This window comes from Monodelphis domestica, chromosome 1 (genome assembly GCF_027887165.1).
Source record: "Monodelphis domestica isolate mMonDom1 chromosome 1, mMonDom1.pri, whole genome shotgun sequence".
Classification (NCBI taxonomy): Eukaryota; Metazoa; Chordata; class Mammalia; order Didelphimorphia; family Didelphidae; genus Monodelphis; species Monodelphis domestica.
In genome coordinates this window covers 212983493-213008469 of record NC_077227.1, presented here as the reverse complement: position 1 = coordinate 213008469, position 24977 = coordinate 212983493, and the positions used below count along the sequence as shown (strand labels likewise).

At 36.1% G+C, this 24977-nt stretch overlaps 1 protein-coding gene across 3 annotated transcripts in view; it reads left to right on the top strand.

Annotated features, from left to right (window-relative positions):
- The window catches only part of NUBPL (NUBP iron-sulfur cluster assembly factor, mitochondrial), a 365055-nt gene that overhangs the window by 337357 nt on the left and 2721 nt on the right, over positions 1-24977 (top strand). Inside the window, exon 10 of one of the 3 annotated variants that reach the window (XM_007472517.3) lies at positions 18304-18386. In XM_007472517.3, coding sequence (XP_007472579.2) covers positions 18304-18386 — 83 coding nt within the window. Of the gene's footprint in view, positions 1-4938; positions 5088-8270; positions 8312-18303; positions 18387-24977 lie in introns of those variants that run through there. The other 2 variants (XM_056810405.1, XM_056810404.1) reach the window with 2 other exon arrangements.

Below are 24977 nucleotides of genomic sequence, written 5' to 3'. Positions count from 1 at the left end.
TGTCAAGGGGTGCCCCCAACATCCTGGGTCTCTTGACATGGTGCAGATGCCAGTGGAGTAGGTGGGCTGTCCACTGGCTATCCCTCACTTATTACATAAATCACCTACAAGTCATAAACCTCCCTGATAACATCCTTTACAGCCCTTGAGAAGTTTTTCATTGTTAATATATTGAACTCTAGTCACACTTGTGATGTCTGTTTTCATTGACCTTTTGGTATATCCTCAGCTATAATTCTTCAGAGACTATGATGTTCCTTGACTTGTGACCATGTAGCACTGTCAGAAGAATATTGATGTTAAATATCTAAGACTTTATTTCATAGAAAAACTTGGGCTCATTAACACTTTGGTGCAATTTCCCAAATACAGTCCAATTTGCTCATCCTTTCCCTTCCTAGCACTCTATATAGCAATTGTATAATTTATATGTATTAATGGACCAGCTTTATGACTAGTAAATCAAGTCATATCAATATACATTTATTAAACAGTGCCAGACTATGCAAGATACTGCGAATACAAAGACAAAAACATATTATCCTTCCTCTCAGGGAGCTTATGTTCATCAGGGAAAATATCAAGCATATCTATAATTAAGCAAAATGTTTGAACATTCAGCTCCTAATTTCCCTATTACTGTTGAGGGCAACACTATCCTCCCAGTCTCCCAGGCTCATAACCTAGTGGCCTTCCTTGACTACTCACTATTTCTCATCCAATCCGCATCCTCCTGTCCCATTTTAAATCTGTTGTCAAGAACTGTTCATTTCACCTTGGAACCATCTCTCAAATATGCCTCCTCTGTTCTGACACTGCTACCACTAGTGCTGACCCTCATCAATTAATGGCTGTGTTATTGCAGTAGCCTGCTGGTGGGTCATACTGTCTCAAGTCTCTCCCCATGCCAGTCCATCTTCTAATCAGCCACTAAAGTAATTTTCCTAAAGCACAAATCTGGCTGTAACCCCCTCCCCATCTGATAAACCTTAATGGTATCTATTGCCTCTAGGATCAAATGCAACATTTTGTTTGACATTTGAAGCTCTTCAAAAATTAGTACCCTCCTGTCCTTCCAGCCTTCTTACACCTTATGCCCTGCCATATATATTCTTTGGTCCAATGACCCTGGTCTCCTTGGTTTTCCCTGAACAAGACACTTCATCTCTGAATTCTGCACATTTTTTCAGGTTTTCTCCCATGACTAAAATATTCTCCCTCCTCATTTGTGCCTCTCAGCTTCCCTTACTTTAAGTTCCAAATAAAATCCCTTCTTCTATGGAAAACCTTTCCTACTTCTCTTAATTTTAATGCTTTAATGCTTAATTTCCCTCTGTAAATTATTTTCTTTTTATTCTGGATATAGCTTGTGTGTGTGTGTGTGTGTGTGTGTATGTGTGTGTGTGTGTGTGTGTGTTGACTTATTGTCACCCTCTTTAGATTGTGAGCTCTTTGAGGGCAAGGACTATCTTTTTCCTCTTTTTTTTATTGTCAGCACTTATTTAGCACAGTGTCTGACATGTAATAAGTTCACAGTAAATGTTTATTGACTGACCATTGAGATCATAGAGGGTTTTAAATGCTAGGCAGAATGAAAAGATTGCATTTTTATCCCAGAGGCAGTAGCATCAAGATGACAAGGTCAGACGTGCTTTAGTAAGATAATTTTGGCAACTGCATCAAAGATGTATTGGAAAGAAAAGTCTGGATGCAGGAGAACAATTAGGAAGCTATTATTGTAGTCCAAGCAAAAGGTGATGAGAGTTTTGCCCAGGGCTGTGGCCATGTGAATAGAGAGGAGTAAAGAGATGAAAGAGATGTTGTAGGAATAGAATTACTAAGGCATGCCAGCTGATTAGTTATGGGAGAAAAGGACATTGATGCTTATAGTAACAAGCTTAGTAATTGAGGCTCTTTTCCCATATGCACAGGGTTTAGTATGGCTATTCTCTAGGACCATGTTGGTGAACCTATGGCAGGTATGCCGTAGGAGACTGCTCCCTTCTCCCTCTCCCCCACACCTGAGGACATTCCTCACTTTACCCAACCCAACCAGTCCAATGGGAGCGTTTCCTCCCTCCCCTGTCTGAGGTAAGTTGGGGGGCTCACATGCAGCATGAGAGTTACAATGTGGGCACTTGGTCTCTAAAAGGTTTGCCATCACTGCTCTAGGAGATTAAGGTCTCTGAATACCCTTTATTTACCCAATCGTACAAAATAATATCCACTGGGGTAAATAAATAAGGAAATAAGTTTTCCGCCTTCCCTAAGGCTTATATTTGGGCTTGTGCCACTAGGCTAGATGATCAAGGATACCCCCCCCCCAAACTCAGGTGAGGTGCCAGTTCTTAGCAATCTATCCTAACTATATCCTAACTATATGGGTTGAGGCGCTTCTGCTCTAGTCACTCTGTTTAGATTTTGGACACTAATCCTCCCTCCTCTTTCTGTCTTCTAAACATTCATCCAACTATAACATCACACAATTTGTGTATCAGCTTCCTAAGCATCATCCATCCATCCTGCTTTTAAGCCTTTTGCATTCAAATACTTCCTTAAGCATTGCTGCCTCTCAACATTAGATGACTTCTCTTTGGCAGAACACAATTATATGTCCTATTATGGACAAACGTGCTCTGCCCTAGAGCCAGCTTGACAAGAGCTAGAACTCATTTGCAATAGAGACACCCCCAAAAGGCAAGAAGCCTTGTTAGCTCCCTGGAAAGGCATTCTCTTGTCTGAATAACTGCCTGATCCATGGCTCAGTTCCCTACCATCCACCTTGCTAGAGGCCTGGGGATAACATCTTAGAAAGGCCAGTTCCTGTTCCCCTAGAATATGGGTGAAGAACAATGACAGGATTAGGAAGCAATAATCACATCAGTGTAGATAAGGTCATTTGATGTGGATTCTGTGATCTCCTCTCTAGGATGCTCCTACTGCAACACAAATCAAGCAGCCACCCCCTCTCATTAGTGCAGCTGCTCACCCAGCTGGTATGTTGCATTCATCAGACCATTTTAGGTTATAGTATTGGGGGGGACAATGACAACATGCTCTTATTACTGCCAGAATGCCATAGGTTTTTAGTGCCCCAGTCCTATGGTTTCAGACATGTCCATCTCAGAGATAAATCTTGGGTTCTTAAATGGGAGTCTGAGAACTCAGTTGCGTTTACATATATATATATATGTATGTATGTATGTATGTATGTATGTATGTATGTATGTATGTATTTTTTTGATAAGTACAACCAATATAGTTGGTTTCCTTTGTAATTCTATGTGTTTTATTTGTACCTTTAAAATCATTATGCTGAAAAAGAGATCTTTAGGTTTCACTAAGCTGCCAAATGGGTTTATAACATTAAAAAAATTTTTTTAATCCCGTGACATAAAAGGTGAACCAAGAAGGTAGTGTCTGTAATAAACCTGCCACTAAACTCACAACAATCCTTGAATTTTTGCTTTACCTGTTAATTCATGCAGCATGCAGCACAGTCTAAAATTTCCCAAGGATACACAAATACAGGGAAGCAAGAACAGACACAAAGGGAAAAGCCAACCAAGGAAACAGACACCCAGAACTTTACAGTGTGGCTGCTAGGTCCCTCCTACTTCTCTTGCTCATCTTTGACCAATCTTCCTTCTTTAACCCCTACTCCTGCTACTGCATTTTAATGGGCCAGTGTAAACATCAGCTGGGGGTTCTGGTTCTCCCAGCCTGTGATCTTGGGCAAATTATTTACTCCTTCATCCACATATTATATAAAATGGCAAAAACCAGAGCATCTGCCTCACAAGGTTGTTATGAGGCTCAGACTAGATAGATATTCTATGTAAAGGACTCTGTAAATTTTTCAATGCTATGTAATATTATTATTTTTAATATGCTGTCTATAGTTAGCCTCTGAATGAGAGAGGCAAGTGCTTTTGCCAACAACCACTGCCTTATTTCCTCATAGACCAACATCTCTGATTCTGGTAATAATGAGTGGGATTTCACAGGGAAGGGGGTGATATTGCTATAAGCATAGGAAATTGTGGGGCAGGGTGGTTGGTGGTAGAATGAGCTTAGGAAATTTATGGGGAATGATGAGCAGGCCAGTGTGGCTGGAGCATAGATCACTGCGAAATAAGACTAGAAAGGTAGGGAGAATGGTGCCAGATTCTAAAGAACTTTAAATGCCAGTCTAAGAAATTGAGACCTAACTGAACAGCAAATGGGAAGTAATTGAAGGTTTAAAAGAAGAATGATAAGGCTAGATTTGTGCATAAGAAGGATTAGTCTGGCAGTGGAAAAGACAGATTGGGATGGTGGGGTGGGATAGGAAGACTGATTAAAAGTCTGTTATAATAGGTCAGGCTGTAGAAATGAGGACTTGTACTATTAGGATGATGGCAGGATAGAGAAAGGAAGTAACCCTTGCAGGATTGTTGGAGGATCAAATGAGATGATAAGTACATAAAGAGCTTTGCAAACCTTAAAGTACTCTATACTTTAATTTATATTTCTTAATTTATATGATAAATTTGTCATTGTTCAGTCATTTTTTAGGCATGTCCAATACTTTGTGACTCCTTTTGGGATTCTCTTGGCAAATGTATTGGAGTGGTTTGCCATTTCCTTCTCCTGCTCATTGCACAGATGAGGAAACAGGGAAACAAGAGTTAAGTGATTTGCCTAGAGTTACACAAACTAGTAAGTGTCTAAGGCCAGATTTTAACTCAGGATGATGAGATTTCCTGACTCCAGACCCAGCACTCTATTTCCCGGGACATCTACCTGCCCTATATTTAAATGACACTGTATTGTTTATATTTTAAACATGATCTTCCTTTTGATTTTATAAAGTTTTCATTTAGTTCCTTTAAATAATTGTTTACACTTTACATTAGCTTTAGTCACTTCATTTTTTACTCTTTTCTTTCCTTATAGATGCAGCTGATTTTTGTCAAGAATGTCATATTCTAGCCCTGCTTTTTACTTTAACTTTTTATTTTGCTTTATACTTATTATTATTATTAAAAAATAAAGGTGTTTCTATTTATTTTACTTTTTACTTGTTATAGTGATATATCTTGGCCCTGAAGCTTTCTATGACCAGGCAAGAAAGACAACTCTGTCCATTCTTATCCCACATACTTTCAGAGCTCCTAGACTCATTTTTGCTTTGATCTATTACTTCCATTTGCCTCAGCTAATTCACTCCAGGATCAAAACATTATAATGTTTCTAAAATCAAGGTTTCCTCCTCTCCTCCTGCCCCCTGCCCCAGGAAAATCCCAGTATTTGTTTTTATTGCAGAAGTTTGCCATATTTTTCATAGTGTTTGAAGAATAACTACTTTTTATCAAAGAAAATAAATATTACTTTTTCCTTGAAGTCAAATTTTGATAATTAAAAAACATTGTCTTAGATTATTATTTCTTGAGGGAAAATAGTCTTAGAAAACCTGGTTTCCTTTTTAGGTTTATTGCATATTCCATTTCCTTCTGGAAGCCCTTCCTAATGGGTAGTGAGTAGTCTTTCTCTTCTCAAATTTGATCTTCTGGAATAAAATATAAAAGCTTCTATTTGGGGGTACCTGGGTGGCTCAGTGGATTGAGAATCAGACCTAGAGACAGGAGGTCCTAGTTTCAATTCTGGCCTCAAATAATTCCTAGTTGTGTGACCCTGGGCAAGTCACCCCCATTGCCTAGCCCTTACTAGGTCTTCTGCCTTGAAATCAATACATAGTATTGGTTCTAAGATGGAAGGTAAGGATTTGTTGTGTTTTTTTTTATAATAATAAAAAAATAAAAACTTCTGTTTAAACTTTGAAAGTCCAACCCCAAACTATCTTTTTATAGTTATCACAAGTACTTCCTCACTTTTATTTTGGCTTCTTGCCAAGCAGATTTTCTTTCTACTCATACACAGTACTTAATGGGCTACAAAATTTCTGAGCTACAATATAAAGCAACTGAGGCAGAGCTCTAAGCGGGTATCAATTTATTAGGGAGATGAGTTGTTCCTAAGTAATTAGATCCAAAACTTTCCTCTTGGTCATGGACCCTTGATGCTCAGGGGCTGTGGGGTTTTATGGACATTAAGAAGACCTTGAGGGCTCCCAAGTTCCAAAGCAGGGAAACTACTCAGAAGCAGGTGGAGGGGAGGGTGACCCTAGTGACTGGCTAAGGACAATATCCATCAATCACAACTACTTTGTCAATAGGTCGTTCAGAGGTCACTAGAGGCCAACAATTATGGACTCTCTCAGCAGGGGCTTCCCAGAGGCCATCAAACACTAGTGTTTGGCCAATGGTATCTGGGGTACCCAAGGAAATTGTGGTTTTGGAGCACAGGCCCCTTGGGAGTAGATGGTAATGAGAGGATAATCATAGGGGTGAGAGGTTCTGCTAATGCAGAAAATTCCTGCAAGACTAATATAATTCTTTATAACATGTTTAAGTAATGCAGTATAACTATCTTATAAATAAAATACAATGAACATAATCATTATTACATGACTATTAGCTTCAATACATGGTGGGTTGATCAATTCTAACCTACCTAACTTTTTATTTTAAACTCTTACCTTCCATCTTGGAATCAATATAGTATATTTGTTCCAAGACCAGAGGTGTGATATGGGCTGAGCAACTGAAATTAAGGGACTTGTTCAGGGTCACACAGCTAGAAAGTATTGGAGGCCAGTTTGAACCTTTCATCTTCAAGCCTGACTCACCTCTCTACCCCCTAACCTAAATAACTCGTAATCTAACAATATTAACTTATCAACACAATGACTGATACCTATTAAATTATAGTGACCCAAGTAAGTACTGATTAAATTGAGTAAGGATATCAAATTAGCCTCACAACTCTGAAATCTTTCATGTCTTTGTACTCACTGACCCCTACGTAAGCCCTGAGTGCACTCTCTGCCTCATAGAAATAATCTTTCTCTTTCTCTTCAAAATACAATACAAATACTATAAAGGCTTCTACATGAAATCTCTCCTGATTCCCTTCACTACTAGCACATCCTCACAAACTACTTTATATTTTATCACTTTGTATTTAATTACATTTTCTTTATATTTATTCAGATTATATTTATATATTTACTTGTTCTTGTCAGAATGTAAGTTTTGAAAATAGGAATTTTTCATTCTTTGTATTTATATACTCAATACCTACCCCCTAGCACAGGGCCTGGCACAAAATAGATGTTGAAAAAATACTTGTTAACAGATTGAAATGAGCCTGTATCTAATCTAATTACATGATGAATTCTCCCAGTAGATTATAAACTCCATGAGGGCGGGGGACATTTTAAAGAATTTTATCTTTTTTTTCTCCCCCCTTTAAAAAACAGTACTTTGTACGTAGTTGTATATTTAATAAAAATCTGTTAAATTGAATTGAGAAACCTCACAGTTTGTAATTTGGATCCTTAAACATCACTACAGGACTTTGAGGGCTAATCTTGGAAAGAACACTAGACTTGGGTTTAGAAAACAAGCCCTTCTACTTCTTAGCTAATACAAGTCAAGGCACTCATGAATCTCAGTGACTTCAACTGTGAAATTAATTACAATAAAAAACATTTATTTTTTAAATACTTCCCATGTGCCAAGTACCGTGTTAAGTGCTGGGGATACAAATACAAAATTGAGACAACCCCTGCCTCCAAGGGGTTATATATAGGACAGTGGTGACCGGGCAAGAGAGTTTAGGTATGTCACTGTAATAGTGAAGGGTTGGCCCTTTCAGAAGCCATGGTGATACTGATTTCATGAGCGTTCTCAGAGAAACAAGAGGAAAGAAAGTCAGGTAAGACATGGGACAAGATGGCACTTGGAGAGTTTGGTGGCTGAGCTCCTCTCTGGCATGATCTCTGGGGGGTCCAATTTGGATAATGGAACAGTAGCTGAATCAAGATGGAAAGGACCAGGGTGAAGATGAGGCCATAGGGTCCCAGGTAAAAAGAGATGATGATGATGATGATGATTTTGAAGAAGTTGATAATCCAAGTAAAGTATAGGATAAATGATAAACCACTGCATAAAGGTGAGATTTTAAAAAATGATTTCTTTTACTGTGATGGTCTACCAGTGATTATTATTCAGGCTCAAGATAAGTTTCTCATGATGCTCTAAAAATTATTAAAACCTATGTGTCTCATACTTACCCTCCTCCTTCCATATTGATGAGGCTAGCTGACATTTATATAGCATTTTAAGATATTCAGCAACTTTATAAATAGTATTTTGTTTTTCCAGGTCCCATTATTATCCACATTTTATAGGCGAGAAGACCAAGGGAGAGATTAAATGACAAGTAAGGACCTTAGACTAGATTTGAACTTAAGCCTTATCTGATTTTAAGACTTTTCCTCTAGCCAAAGCACCAACCACCTGGTGATGCAGTTCCTCTTATAGAACTCTCTGTTTTCTAATTCCATGCATTTGGCTGGCAGTGTTTCCCCTGGCCTGGAATGATTTCCTTCCTTATCTCTTAACTCCTAATTTTCCTGGTTTCTTTCAAGATGTTACTTGATCCACACTCTTTAGTAGGTCTTTCCATTATTTGCATTTTTCTTCCCTTATCAGAATGAGAGCTCCTCGAGAACAGGGCCCTTGTTTTTACTTTATTTTTGTACCTGTGTTAATTACGTACAGTGACTGGCACATGGGAAGGGCTCAATAAATATTTGTTGACTTGAATTTCAGTGCTGCTCCCTTGGGGGCAGAGGATAGGGCCAGGCTTCCTTAAATTAATTTGTTTTCCTGTACTTTATGGAATGCTATTGGTGGTTGGGCAAATGAAGAGACTTTACCTCTATATAGTGTTTCCCATGATGCTGCAGACTCCCATAAAAACCTAAGCATTTTGGTGGACTCCCTGTTAGCAATTCTCAAAAACAATAATGGACTTCTAAATGATTTTCCTTAAGAATGTTTTTCTGTTTTCCGTGTGACAGTTTCCAACTGAGTCTTATGGCAGTCCAGAGAATACTTAACTATGGGAGTGAATGATGAATTCACTCTACCAGCTAGCATTTAATTAAATCAGTAGGTTACTTAATAATGCATTTTGTCATCTGGCAATTAAATATTTAAGTGATATTTGGAGCACTGATTAAAAACTCCTGCTGGCATCTGAAAAACTGAAATTGTCTTGTTTCCTCCCTAAAGTAAGAAATTCTGACCTTCCCATTTCTGTTAATGGTACCATCATCCTTCTTGTCTTTTAGGTTCTAAGCCCAAGTCATCTCTGACCCCTTCTGACTCACTCACCACATGTGCTATTTAGTTACCAAGTTCTGTGGATTCTTTTAAATCTGTCTAAAATATGTCTCTGCACTTCCATTCCTAATTTAATACACGGATAGGACTTAGAAAGCCTAGACAAATCAACAACTAACCTGTCTTTAAGGCCATTTTTCTCAGATATCAGCTCTCTGAAGCAAGTCTTTGGCAAGTGATGAACTGTAATCAATCCATGTGTGAATTCTTTGCCCAATGTATTGATTTTCATTGTTTTGGGTAGAGAAAGAGCCAATATATTTTAGGAACTAGACATGAAGAAGTCAGAGCCGAGCCTGAATTGTGAAAGTTCAGGTGTCTGATTTTTTTCTTTTCCCAGACAGAGATGGCCCAGGTTTTCTCATGAGGACTAGCATTTTCTTATGTTCAATTGAAAAACCAAAATTTACTAGCTATCTATTGAGTATAAAATACTGTGCTGCGTATAGGAGTACAAAGCATGAATGAAATAGTCCCCCTTCCTTCAGGGAAATAAAATTCTTTTTAGGGAGGATCTGATTTAAATAACTATAAAACAAGATAGAATGTGATATTAAAAATGAAGGAGTACAGGTGAAGTACTATGAAAAAATTGAGAGAAAGAGATGACTTTTTGTTGCAAAGATCACAAGAAGGTAGCTTGTTGGCACCTGCTGAGTTGGGCCTTGAAAGAGCGGAGAGATTTCATCAAGAAGAGACAGTTTGGGGCTGAAACCTTCTGAGAACACTTGACCAACCTACCTATAAAATAACTACTGTGTCTGATGTTGAATATCCTGCTGAGTCCACGCTAATGAGTTAGCTATAAAATTCATCCCCCAAGTAACTAGATGAATAGACCTGTTGGATGGAATTATTTCCTGTTGTCCATTTAAATGCTGAAGAATGTCTACCAGGTACAAAATTTGTATTTTTATATAATTAATGCTAAGCTGTTCTTTCTGACAATAGAGAGCCAGTAGGTTCAGCTAACTGCTTTTGTAAATCTGCTCCCACTTAGAAATAATAAAGCCATTTCATCCTGTTTGTGGTAACTGGAAGTTATATCCAATTCTTCAAAAGGCTGGACCAAGTTATTAAAATACACATATATTTTAAGGTGGGACTACTTATAGGATATCTCTGCTTTATACCCTTTAGGATTGGAATTTAATTTTTTAGTTCCTACCCACTCTGATTTTAGCACTGTTATTAGTACATATTCAGAAACATGGAAAGGCAGAATAGATTTTAAAACAAAACAACTGTTCTAAGAGTCTTTTAAGACATGGGCTCAAGTTAGGCCTCTAATATTTATACTGTTATCCTGAGCCCCAGTCAGTTAGAGATCATATTTTTCAGGATAGTTGCCGATCTACAAATAGAAAGGGTTTTTTTTCTCAGTGGGTCTGGACCAAAAAAAAATGATATAGGCTTTGAAGAAGTATGGATGTTGATTTAAAAAAAGAATATTGAATAAAATATTAGAGAAACTACAGCACATTTTTTTAAAAACCCTGTACACTATGACCAAGTTGAAGGTATATACTATGAGTGGTAAAATGGTTCTATGTTAAGAAAACTATAATATATTAGACCCTCTTACTAAAAAAAAAATCTATCAAAATGATAAGATTTTATAGGTAGATTAAGTGCTACTAACAAAATACAATGCCCGTTAATGTTTTTTTAAAAAGCATAGAAATAAATGGGCCTTTTACAAATATAGTAAATGATACATATCTGAAAACAAGATCTTGCATTATCAGTAATGAAGCAAATTTTTAAAGGTTAGTAAAATAAACAAACTACTTAATAGTTTGATGAGAAAGGACCAAACTGACAAAATAAAAGATGTAATTCACAATAGATGAAGAAGAAATAAAGGAAAATATTAGAAACTATTTTACCTAAATATATGCTGTCAAATCCTGATAACAAGTGAAATGGACAAATTTGTATAAAAAAAATCTGAAATACTCATATCATTATAACAAGAAATAGAGTTTAGATAATTCATTCTCAGAAACAGAAATTGAATAAGCCAAAAATGGACTCCCTAAGGAAGAAACATTGGACCAGATAGATTAACAAGTGAATTATAGCAAATGTTTAAAGAGCAGTTGGCTCTAATTTTATATAAATTATTTTAAAAATAAGGAAATATAGCATCCAACCAAATTTCTTCTTTGACACAAATCTGATTCAGATACATAAACCAAGAAGAGATGACTGAGATAAAGAATCTATATGTCAATGTTTCTTTTTTTTATTTTGTTATTTTTTAAATTTTATAGTATTTTATTTGATCATTTCCATGCATTATTCATTAAAGACAAAGATCATTTTCTTTTCCTCCCTCCCACCCCCTGTAGCCGACGCGTGATTCCACTGGGTATCACATGTGTTCTTGATTCGAACCCATTGCCATGTTGTTAGTATTTGCATTAGAGTGTTCGTTTAGAATCTCTCCTCTGTCATGTCCCCTCAGCCATTGTAGTCAGGCAGTTGCTTTTCCTCGGTGTTTCTACTCCCTCAGTTTGTCCTCTGCTTATGGATAGTGTTTTTTCTCCTAGATCCCTGCAGATTGTTCAGGGACATTACACCGCCACTAATGGAGAAGTCCATTACGTTCGATTATACCACAGTGTGTTTGTCTCTGTGTACAATGTTCTCCTGGTTCTGCTCCTCTCGCTCTGCATCACTTCCTGGAGGTCGTTCCAGTCTCCATGGAATTCCTCCACTTTATTATTCCTTTTTGCACAATAATATTCCATCACCAACATATACCACAATTTGTTCAGCCATTCCCCAATTGATGGGCATCCCCTCGTTTTCCAATTTTTGGCCACCACAAAGAGCGCGGATATCTCACACCCTATATCAATATAAATTCAAAATGGGTAAATGACTTAGATATAAAGAATCAAATCATAAATAAATTAAGTGAACATAGAATAGTATAACTATCAGATCTGTGGTAAAGGAATTTAAGACCAAGCAAGAGATATAGAACATTACAAAATGTAAAATGAATGATTTTAATGATATCAAATTAAAAAGGATTTGTACAAACAAAACCAATGCAACCAAAATTAGAAAGAAAGCAACAAATTGTGAAAAAGAATTTATATCAAAACTCTCTGACAAAGGTTTAACTTCTCAAATATATAAGGAATTAAGTTCAATTTACAAAAAATCAAGACATTCCCCAATCATCAAATGGTCAAGGGACATGAATAGGCAGTTCTCAGATGAAGAAATCAAAACTATAAATAATCACATGAAAAAGTGTTCTAAATCCCTTCTGATTAGAGAATTGCAAATTAAAACAACACTGAGTTACCACCTCACACTTAGCAGACTAGCCAATATGGCAGCAAAGGAAAATGATACATTTTGGAGAGGATGTGGCAGAATTGGTACACTAATGCACTGCTTGTAGAGTTGTGAATTGGTCCAATCATTCTGGAAGGCAATTTGGAACTATGTCCAAAGGACTTTAAAAGAATGCCTACTTTTTGACCCAGCCATACCACTGCTGCATTTACACTCCAAAGAGATTATAAGGGAAAAGACTTGTACAAAAATATTTATAGCCACACTCTTTGTGGTGGCAAAAGATTGGAGAATGGAATGGCTGATCAGATTGTGGTATCTGATGGTGATGGAATACTATTGTGCTGAAAGGAATAATGAACTGGAGGAATTCCATGTGAACTGGAACGACCTCCAGGAATTGATGCAGAGTGAAAGGAACAGAACCAAGAGAACATTGTACACAGAGACTGATACACTGTGGTACAATCGAATATAATGGGCTTTTATACTGGCAACAATGCAATGATCCATGACAATCCTGAGGGACTTATGAGACAGAACACTATCCATATCCAGAGAAAGAACTGTGGAAACAGAAAAACAGAAGAAAAACATATGATTAATTACATGGTTTGATGGAGATATGATTGGAATTTTGGTGTTAAATGATCATTCTACTGCAAATATTGATAATATGGAAATAGATTTTGAACAAAGATACATGTATAACCCAGTGGAATTGCTTGTCAGCTCTGGGAGAAGGGGAGGGGAAAAGGGTAGAAAAGAATATGAATCATATAACCATGGAAAAATATTCTAAATAAATAAATAAAATTTTAAAAATATTAGATAAAATATTAGCAGAACTTACAGCAACATGTTAAAGAAATAATATACGATGACCATAATTTCTATTGTTAATTTTTATTATAAATGTAGGATTGGTTCAACTATAAATATAGCAGATCAATTTAATAACAAAAACACCAAAAATCTCATGATTATTTTAATAGTTATATTTTTTTACAAAATATAATATTCTTTCATGTTACAAATACTAGAAAGTTTAAGAATAAATTAATAACATATAAATGATATATATTTATATAATACTTATTATATAAATAATATAATAAATAAATAAAACTTTATTAGTATAATATATGTTATAAGAGCTATCCTTGTTTGTAATGCAGCAATTTCCAGGCAGATCAGGGGTTAAACATACTCTGTCACCACTACTTTTTTAAAATATAACTATATTAATGACAAGAAAAAAATTGAGGGAATAAACATAAACAAAGAAAAAATAAAAGAATCTATATTTTTGCAGCTAAGATGATGGTTTACTTAATTCTATAGAATCAACTAAAATTAGTAGTAAAAAATAACAACTTCAGCAAAATGGAATACAGAATAAATGCACAAAAATCATTGGCCTTTTTTAAGATTATCAACAAAACTTGGCAGGAGATTAAAAAACCTCCATTCAAAATAAATGTAGAATTTATAAAACATCTGGGAGTCTACCTATCAAGATATGTACAAGAGTTATGATTTCAATTACAAAACATTCTTTGCAGAAATAAAAAGAGCCCTTAAATAGTTATAAAGGAATTAATACACACAAGATTTTTTAATAAATTACAAAGCAGTTTTTACAGAAATAAAGTAACACAAGTAATTAGAGAAGAATTAATTGCTCATCATTGACTGAAAATATAACAAAAATTACAGTGCTACCTAAATTATAATCTAGATTAAATGTCATGCCAATCAAATTTCTAAAAGGATATTTTATAGGACTATACACAATAATAATAAAATTCCTCTGAAAAAACAAAAGATGAAAATCTAAGGGAAATTATGAAAGTTGAAATAGGAATATTAAGAGACTTGGCAGTACCAGATCTCAAAATATACTTTAAAGTAGCAGTCATCAAAACTGTTACTGGGGCAATTAAGTGGCCCATTGGATAGAGCGCCAGGCCTGGAGATAGGAGGTCCTGGGTTCAAATATGACCTCAGACATTTCCTCACAATGAAATCCTGGATAAGTCACTTAATTCTAATTGCTTAGCCCTTACCCTTCTCCTGCCTGGGAACCAGTAGTTAATGTTGATTCCAAGACAGACGATAAGGGTTTGGTTTTTTAAAACTATTTGGTACTAATCTTAAAAAAATATAAAAGTTGGATCAGTGGCACTGAATAAGTAAACAAGTTCCAAAAGCAATTGAATTTAGTAGCATAGTGTTCAGTAGACCCAAGGACACAACTACTGAGGTAAGGACTCCTTAACTGACAAAAGTAGCTGGGAAAATTCAAAATAAGTCTGACAGAAATTAGATTTAGATTAACATTTCATACTATGTACTAAGTTTTCATACTAAGTTCCAAATGAATATATAACATAAATGTGAAAATCAGATGATAAACAAATTAGATGAGGAAGGAAAGATGTACCTGACATAAATATGAGTATAGATAGTTCTTGACTAATCAAGGGATAACAGTCATAAAAAGATGGAATCATCAGTTTTGATTATGAAATTGAAAAACTTTTGCACAAATAAAATCATTATAGTTAGAATATAGAAGGCAAGTACCTAACTAGGCAAGTAGTTGTAGATTTCTCTGATAAAAGTTTAATAGCTAAAAAAACACTTGGAAAATTTATATAAATGTCTGATTCTATCTATCTGTCTGTCTGTCTGTCTGTCTATCTATCCATCTATCTATCTATCTATCTATCTTCATGAAGAAATGCAAATTGCAACAACAATATGAAAAAAACACTCCAAATCACTAAAAATAGAACAGTAATTAAAACACCTCTAAGGTTTCACCTAAGACCTATTAGATTAGTAAAGATGACAAAAACAGAAGATGACTGTTGTTAGAGGGGCTGTAAGAGAACAGGCACACTAACTCATTGATGAAACTCTGAATTGATCCAATCATTCTGGAAAGTAATTTGGAACTATATATTTCAAAATTCACTACTCTGAATACTCTTTGAACTAGTGATAGTATGTACTACTGGGTCTATACCCCCAAAGAGATCAAAGAAAAGGGAAAAGGAATCATATGCTCAAAGATTTTTATAGTAGCAATTCTGTTATAAAGAACTAGAAGCAAAATGAGTACCCATCAAAAAGGAAATGACTTGAACAAATTATGATTTGTGAAGATAATGGAATGTTGTTGTGCTTATAAAAAAATAAGGAAAGGAACAGATTCAGTAATAAATGGGAAAACTTGTATGAATTGATACACAGTGAAATGAGAAGTAGGAAAAGAATTTATATAATGACTTCAATAATGTAAAACATTAAATTTAAGGGACCAAAACAACTTTAAAAGACAAGAACTCTGATCAGTGCAATGACCAGTTAGGATTTCAGAAAACTAATGGGGAAATGTGTTTTCTACCTCTTTGCAGATAGGACTAGATTTGCAGGATTTTGTAAAAATTTTCAGACACAGTCATTCACTGAATCTGTTTTGCTTGATATAAATTTTTCTACAAGAGAGAGCCTTGAATTTGAGGGGTGGGGGAAGATTTGTATTGGGAAAACTGGATGGGTGATGATAGTGATTAAAAAAGGAAGAAGAAGGAAAAAGTATAAATGTAATTTAAAAAATACAAAGAAGAGAACAGAAGGAAGTTTAGAAGAGAGATGGACAAACAGGGCATTTTTGTTGTTAATCGTGTTAAATTAATATACAACACAGGAATATTCTGTAATATTTGCACACCACAGGTTTTTCCAGCCATTACCTAAGATAGGTAATAGGTGCCCAATTTCTTCCTATTTATTCCTGCAATTTACTAAAAAAAATTTGTATGACAAAGAGTATAATAAGTCATCTCCTAGGGCTATAAATTGGAGGAAATTTCCCTTTTTGAAGACTCCCTATACTTAGATATAATCTTGTGTAAGTGAAATTTATTAGATAAGGAGAACATTCTGACAAAAATTGAACCCCCACCACTTGATAAACAAGTTAAACAATTCCAGTAGCAAGATTTTTTTCACCCATGACCTTTTTCATTTATAGCTGATTGGTTACCATGTATCTAAGTGAAATAGTCAAGCTCTAGAATCTATCAGTTATAGAGAGATCATTATAGGATTGTGTAGGTGAGTAAAATAATTCATTTTCATACATGGAGATTTGCATTTCTATAATTCCTCCCAATAGGGTTAGTGTTCCCAGGTCTGAAAAAGCCATCCATTTGGAGTTAGTATTCCCAAGTTTGCATGTATTATTTTTATTTATGGCTTGGGCCAAAGTCTTTTTTCAGAATATATTATAAGGATAAGTTGTTTGTAAAAATATTTGAACTTATTAAGTGTTTGAATGACTTCCGCTGAATTCTCTTTAAGGAGTCTTAATAACTTGCCCAAGATTTTTTTGAGGGGATGAAGGAGCCTTCTGGCAAACTTCTGCAAACCAAGAGGTAGAATGGTCGGTCCTTTGACTGCCTAGATACAGGACCACATAATATAAGTTATAGCGGCTTAAAAATGTAATAACCTAGGGTGCAATAACCTACATTGTCTAACTCAGGGCTGAGCACATAGTATATCCTTAATAAATATGTGTTGATAATTTAGTTGATTCTGTTTAATAGATTTAATAACCTTGGTATAGATTCAGAGTTACCCGGGTAACTCCAAGTGCCCTGGTTAGTCAACATTGATTTCTGTCCATATCCGTACATATTCTCCCATGCTCTCAGATTTGGGGCCTTACTTGGATGAGTTCCTGTTTGTTAGAATGAGTGAAAAGGGAGATACTTGTTAAAAAAAACTTCATTTTTCATTACTAAGAGAGTCACAATAGGATCATAAAATGTCAGCATTAAAAGGTCCTTAGAGGTCATTAGATCCACCTCCCTCATTTTATAGATGAGAAAACTGAAACCCAGAAGGTTTATTAAGCCCAAAGTCACATACAGCTAGTATATGGCAATATCAGCCCTGAGAAGCAAATCTCATTCCATTTCCAGGAATGCTGGTGTCTCTCCTCTCTTGACTATCTCCAATTTAATCTGTATTTCTCGGGTGCATAGCTGTTTCCATGTTGTGAGCTCCTTGAAAGCAGACTTCGTCTTTTGCTTTCTTTATATTCTTAGTAGTTAGCATTGGGCCTGGTACATAGTAAACAATAATGTTTATTGACTGGCAAAGCCTAGGCAAGCCTAGGAGGCAAGAGAGAATAGGCTTCCACTTCTTTCTCAAGGACTCCATTAATCATCTACTAGCAGCAATAAGATAACTTTTTTCTATTTTTTCCTAACCTTTTGCTGCTAACTTTAAGAAGCTATCTTTTTTTTTTTTACTTAGCAAGCATGTATATACCTTTGTATTATAAGCAGAAGTGACATACAAGTGACTTGGGAGACCTCCAACAACAAAAAAAGCAGACCTTATCTTGTTATGATTGGCTGCCAAATAGCTTTAATTTATACTTACAAGATTACTGTACCTACCCCCAAATGGAATACTTTGGCCTCTAAATTTCATTTAAAGTGCCTCTTTCAGAGATTAAGCAATTCAGAACATAGTCTGAACCCAAGCTGATTTGAATTCAAGTAGCCTCAGGGTTTATTTCTTTTAGAAACTCAAATAGTGAAATGCATATAGAACCTTTTTAGTGTACTTATTAATACTTGGTGACTTTTTTCCCTTTCCTCAGGTGACATTCCATTACATCTTAATATTAGGGAAGCCTCAGATTCAGGCCAACCTATCGTGTTTTCACAACCTCAAAGTAATGAGGTAAGTTATATACATTTTTAAAATTTACTCTTTTTTCCTTTCTGCCTGTAATTGGAGGAGAAGGGGCTTTTGCCTTTGTGTTTGTGCTTTTGATGTTGAAGAAGGCAATCACGGAGCCTGGGTTGGTTTCTCGGAAGAACATGTCTAAAATGGCAATGGCTTAGAAGCAACTTGATGTGGGAGAAAGAAAGCACATTGGACTTGTAGTTCTACTTAAACCTTCTACTCTTGGCTCTGCCATAGACTGTTTAATGTTAAATAAGTCACTTAATCTCTAGCTCACAGTTCCCTCACCTGTAAAGTGAGGGGATTGGACTAAATTTCAGTGAGTCTCTCCATCTCTAAAGGTGACTTCTGTCTGGAGAGGTGGACATCTCAATGCTCGCTCTGAACATACTCATAGCAAAGGACCCATTTAAGAGCTTCTTTGCTCAAGAAGAAAACCAGTTATAAGGCATCAGACACCCAGATCCCAGCTTAACAATGTCTTTTGATTACCAAAGATCATGTAGTTTGAATCTTTTTTGTACACTGAAGTACAGACTGCTTGATAGAGAGAAATTTAATGCCTCTTTACTCTTGGTGACTTTGAAAGTGCTAAATTGGATGTGAGAAATTTTACAAGCCAGTAGAGCTGGATTTCTAATGTATTGACCTTAAATATTATTTTTAAAGAAAACTAAAGAAGCAATGTATATTGGTGCCTCACTTATTCAACATCACTGAAGAATGTAAATTTCACACAAATGGATTTTTCTGATAACTGAAGGTTATCTTTTTAAGCACAAAAATTTTATTTTAATCATTTCTGATGGAATTCTTTATGACATATATTGTGTGTGACTTATTAAACAATGTGTATAAAACACAATGTAACCTTTTCTTAAGTCTCAAGGTTAACATTATGAATGTCAATTATTATACCACTCTATAATACAGTAATCCTCTTAAGGGCCATTGACACAAGTAAGGCTGGTTGTTCCTACACTAAAAGGCCTCTTGTGTCTTCTTTTTAAAGATTTTTAGACCTTTTCCTGAAACACAAATTGTCTGCTAACATTCTTGGTGCTATTTGTACACATGACTCTAGCAGCCACTTCTCCCATATAATTTGTTACTTTTAATAAATGGTGGAATGGTAGAACTTACACCATTGGAGCTTGATAGAATTCTGTGTAAAATAAGTAAATAGATGCTGAGTGGAATCTCAAGAAGCTGTGCTATAAGCAAGATAGTAGCTTAGCTGGCTTAAGGGTCCATACACATATTTTTGATTTATAACAGCTATTTCCAGATGGTTACAATTCCTAGAATCCATTGCACTTAGTATGGTAGGGTAGGAGGTAGTAGAAATTATTATATGTCATCTTCTTGTTAAGTATATGTATCTTTTTGTAGTTCATATTTTTAAAAAACTAAAACTCAACATTTTCTAATAATCTTTAGGAAGAACATTCTTCTTCACAATGAAATATTTCCAAAATAAATACAGATATATTTTGGTTTATTCAGTAGGTGAGATCCTTAAAAAAATAACTGTACAAATCAAACTTTTCCTAAATCAAGTTATATTTTAAATGCCTTCAGGGAACCATCTAAATCAGAGAAAATCTATGTTGAAACCTTTTGATAAGTGAATAATTATTCCTTAGCTTTTCTTTTTTGTAAGTTGGTATTTGTTGTGTATAGCTTTGCTATTGTGGGTTATTTTCTGAACCCTCTTCTAACCTTCCTAAATGAGATGTATTTGTATAATTCCGGGATTTTTTCCCCTTCTTTTTTGACTTGATTTAGCAAGTACAAGGGCATGGCAACTTGGGGAAGAGATTGTAACTATATGACATGATGGAAGAAAAAAGGACAGTTACCCAAGAATAGTGTAACTTAAAATCAAGTTACAAGATTGATGGGATCAATAGTAGGATGCAAGCTGTTGCGTGTTCAAATTTGATTTAAATTCCTTGCAACTGAAAGGTGTTATCAACTCTATTAAGTGACATTTGTAAAGATCCTAGTCTAAGACAGATATCTGTCTTAACTAGCAGCACCACAGTTATCTCAGTATATACCCATGAAAAATAAAATTTAAAAATACCCAAAGTAAATGCCAAGTGATTTTCAGGGTTTAGTAGAAGGCTTTTTAAAAGATTATTTTTTTTTATTTTATTAACCCTTATCTTCTGTCTTAAAATCAATACTGTGTACTGGTTCCAAGGCAGAAGAGTGGTAGGGCTAGGCAATGGGGGTCAAGTGACTTGGCCAGGGTCACTTTAATAGAAGGCTTTGAATCCAACAAGTAGACCGGTTTGCCTATTCCATAGTGTAGCCTAAGGAGTGTAATGCATAAGATGTTTAGAAAGATGGTTTGGAACTGAGCTATGAGGCTGTTTCAGAATTGATAATGATCGCTGAAGCTTAATGAGCAGGAAAGAGACCCAGTCAGAGAAAATCACATTAGCAGGTGTGTGAAGAACAGATTAGACAGGGGAGATGCTTGAGGTAGGTAGAATAATTAGTCGGAGATTACAGTGGTCCAGGCAAGAGGTTATGAAGACCTGAACCACGGTGGTGACGGTAGAGCTGGAGAGAATGGGGAAGATTGGGAAAGACATTGGAGAGTTAAAAATAATGGGGATGATGAGGAAGAGCAGAGGGATGACGCCGGGTGGTGAGCCTGCGCCACTTGGGAAAGATAGGGACTCAGGCAGAAATGGGGAGGCTACGGTGGATTTTGAGGGTAAGACAATGAGTTCTGGTTTGGGATATGTTGAATTTAAGAGGTCTGTCTGGAGTGCCTAGGAGAAGGTTGGAAATACTAGACTAGAGTTTAGGATCTCTCTTGACCAGGGTTCGCCTCTGCCACTTGTTAACCAGGTGACTGTGGGTAAGTTCCTTCCTTTCACGGAATCTCAGGTTTCCTCAGCAAAATGAGGAAGGTGCTTGTCTATGGCCTTGAGCAAGTCATTTAACTTCTCCTTATCTGAAAAACAAGGGGGAAGGGTTTATTATAGTTTACTAAATTAGCAAGAAGGCCCCCCTGGGTGAGTCAGTGGATGGAGCACTAGGCCCAGAGTCAGGAAGAACTGAGTTCCAATCCTGCCTCAGGTACTTACTAGCTTTGTGATCCTGGGAAAGTCCCTTATCCTCTGTCTTAATTCACTGGAGAAGGAAATAGAAAGACATCCGAGTATCTTTGCCAAGAAAATTCCATGGACAGGATTGGTGTGCTATGATTCAAAGGGTCACAAAGAATTAGACACAACTGAACAACAAAAATAGGCAGGGTTGCATGTGCCCACACTGGCATTCATAAGGGTTGTCAGTAGAACAGAATTAAAATATACATTTGGTAAAGTACAGAGACCTGTAAGTCCTATTTGCTTTATAATTGTTCTGCTCTTTAGGATAATGTTTCCAACTCTTGTCCATAATGGTTGCTTTTCAAAATTACGGGTGTTACATCCAGCCAAGATTCTAGTTCAGAGTTCTTCCTATTAATGGATTTTAGTTCAGTGAAGAAAGGATGTGAGCCCCAATTCCTCATTAACATACCCATTTAGAATAGAACAAAATTAGTACCCAGGAAGGGCCTTTATTGGATGGGCTGCCTCTTTGGATGGCTTCTCCGCTCCCTACAACTGGAATGGTATCCCCTTTCCATCTGTCCCACTTCTTGTAAAGAGCATCAAGTAAATTTCTTTGAAGTAATTTGAACTCAGAATTATTGAATGACATTCATGGGACCAGAATATACCTGAGTGGAAGATAAGTTTGGCTCCAATTAAGTGGAGCCATTAAGTGTGATCACTGAGTGTCATGATCACTTTTCCTCCCATTAGCTCTTGTGGAAAATAATTTAGATATTATGACCCATATTATGCCAATGGTATATTATTAGTATGACAATAACAACAATAATAAAAGGTTGCTTTATAAAGGAACTTACTATTTTAAGAAAGCTACGTGACTTAGTGGATAGAGGGCCAGGCTTGGAGTCAGACTCATCTTCTTGAGTTCAAATCTTGTTCCAACCACTTACTAGCTGTGTGACCCTGGGGAAATCACTTAATCCTGTTGGCCCCAATTTCCTCATCTGTAAAATGAGCTTGAGAAGGAAAGGCAAACCATTCTGGTGTTTTTGCCAAGAAAACCACAAATGGGATCACAAAGATTCAGAAGCAACTGAAAATGACTGAACAAACACCAAAAATGGTTTTAAAGTACACACATTATCTAGAGGAAAGTAGGTGGCATAGTGCATAAAGTATATAAAGACCCAAATTAAAATCCAGTTTCACATACTTACTAGCTATGACCCTGGATAAATCATTTAGCCTGTTCCTTTAGTTTCTTTATCTATAAAATGGCCTATATCCTGAGGTTGTTTTGAGGATAAAATGAAATAATATTCATAAAGCATTTTGCAAATTTGCAAAACTATCATCATCAATATCTCACGTAATCCTCATAGCATCCTGGGGAGGTGGCACAGGTATTATTATTTTTGCTTAACAGATGAATAAACTGAGGCTTTGGGAAGGCAGAGTAAAGCTGAGACTCAAACTTAGCTTTTCCCCCCACTAAGTAAAGTGCTTTACATTAGAGTTGTCAAACGCATATCCTGTGGTGGGAGTGCCACTCAAATGAAAATAAAATGTAATTGGGAAATATTTAACACAATAAAAACACAATAGAACATAGACAATGACAATTTGTAACTTTCTAAGTCAATATGCAGCCTGTATACATATATATGGTTTAATGGCCTCTATTTCTGTTTGAGTTTGACATCACTGCTTCAATTGACATCCACTTACTCCATCACTCCTTTGAAGCACAAAATCCACTTCCCTTGCTCCTAATTCCTACTTTTATATAGAGATTTGTTGTTGTTCAGTTGTGTCCAACTCTTTGGAATCCCAATTGGGATTTTCTTGGCAAAGATATTGGAGAGGTTAGTCATTTCTTTCTCCAGCTCATTTTACAGGTGAGGAAACGGAGGCAACCAGAATTAAATGACTTGCCCAAGGTCACACAGCTAAGAAGTGTCAAATGCCAGATTTGAACTCAGGAAGATGATTGTTTCTGACTCCAGACTGGGGACTATATACTCTATTACCTGGCTGCATATGCAGAGATATACAGAAAGTAAATAAGAGTAGAATAAAATCTGTCAAGTTAGTTGCTAATTTTCAGTTGATTACAGGCTGTCTATTTTTTTCTTTCCTCTGGGATTTACGTACAGGAACAGCCCTAGGCAAAATTATGAAACAGGCAAGATTTCTCTTACCTGACAATCCCTCTCCCCCTCTTTCCTACCTACTGCACTCACATCTTGGGGCTCTCATTCTCTGCTCACAAGCTCATTTATGCTAAGGCAATCGGAACATGTTGTGCAACCCCTGCACTGTTTGCAGTTTTCAAAAGCATTCTTTGTAGAGGTAATAATATCAACTCCTTTTTAGTTAGTGTTCAAAGGAATGATCTATAAATTGTGAAATTTGGGGCATCTGTTCAGGAGTTATTTGGTTAGAAGCATTTGCCCAAATAATCCTGTGTTGGCTGTGAATCACTGTGACCAAAGTTAAAACCAAACCTGTCTGTGCATAAGCACAGTATGGAGAGGGAAGCTGCTGATGCTCACAATTATCCCCTAGAGTTGCAAGTAAATATAATTCTGACTATGAGGGCCCCTTAAAAGCACAGCCAAAGGCAACCATAGGGGAGGAGAAGAGTGGTGCCCTCCCAAGAGCCAGCACCCAACAGCTTGCCACATGCCACTGTGATTATAAAGTGTTGATTCAATTAAAGACACACTTTTTGTTTTTCAGAGAGGCAAGGAAGAAGGAAATTCACCCATGTACTACTGATTAAATTTATAGTTTTATTCTTTTTTAATAAGGAAAAATTGTACCACTTGGCTTTTTGAAAGATGCACTGTAAGATGCTCCTCGCAGAGATTGCCAAATACAAAAGGAAAATTCATTAAACTGTAATTTCGAAATCATGACCATATAATATTAATATGAAAATGACTACAGATGATGAATGAGAACTCTAAATCCTTGGAGGGAAGGGAAAACACACACAAAAAGCCCGTAAAACTCTTGCATTTTTTCCTCACAATTCATCTTCTGTTGCTTGGTAATGTTAAAGCAAACAAGTTGAATCCAGCTGTATTATCTGAGTTTACAGATGGTACATTAAACAGATCACACAAGTTGAAGAGGAAGATCATGTAGAAAGGAGGGAGTAACAGTGCTTTCAGAAATCTCAATTTGGCCCTTTTACATCTGTTGTTTATGTTTCTGCCACTTCATTGATTATGGATTTTTTTTAAGGTAGTTTTTACATAGCCGTTCTACAAAGGATGGGCCATGGTGGGTCTTTATCATAATGGCTTATAAATTCTTCTGTAACTTTATTACAAACTCTTTGATCCTTTCCCATGCTCCCTTAGAGGGGCTGCTAGCCCAGTGCCCTGTACACAACATGAACTAAATACATTTTTTTAAAATCAGTATTATAAATTTAAAAAACCCTACAGTTAGCAAACATAGTTTGGGAAAACTCATATTGCTTTGTGGAGGC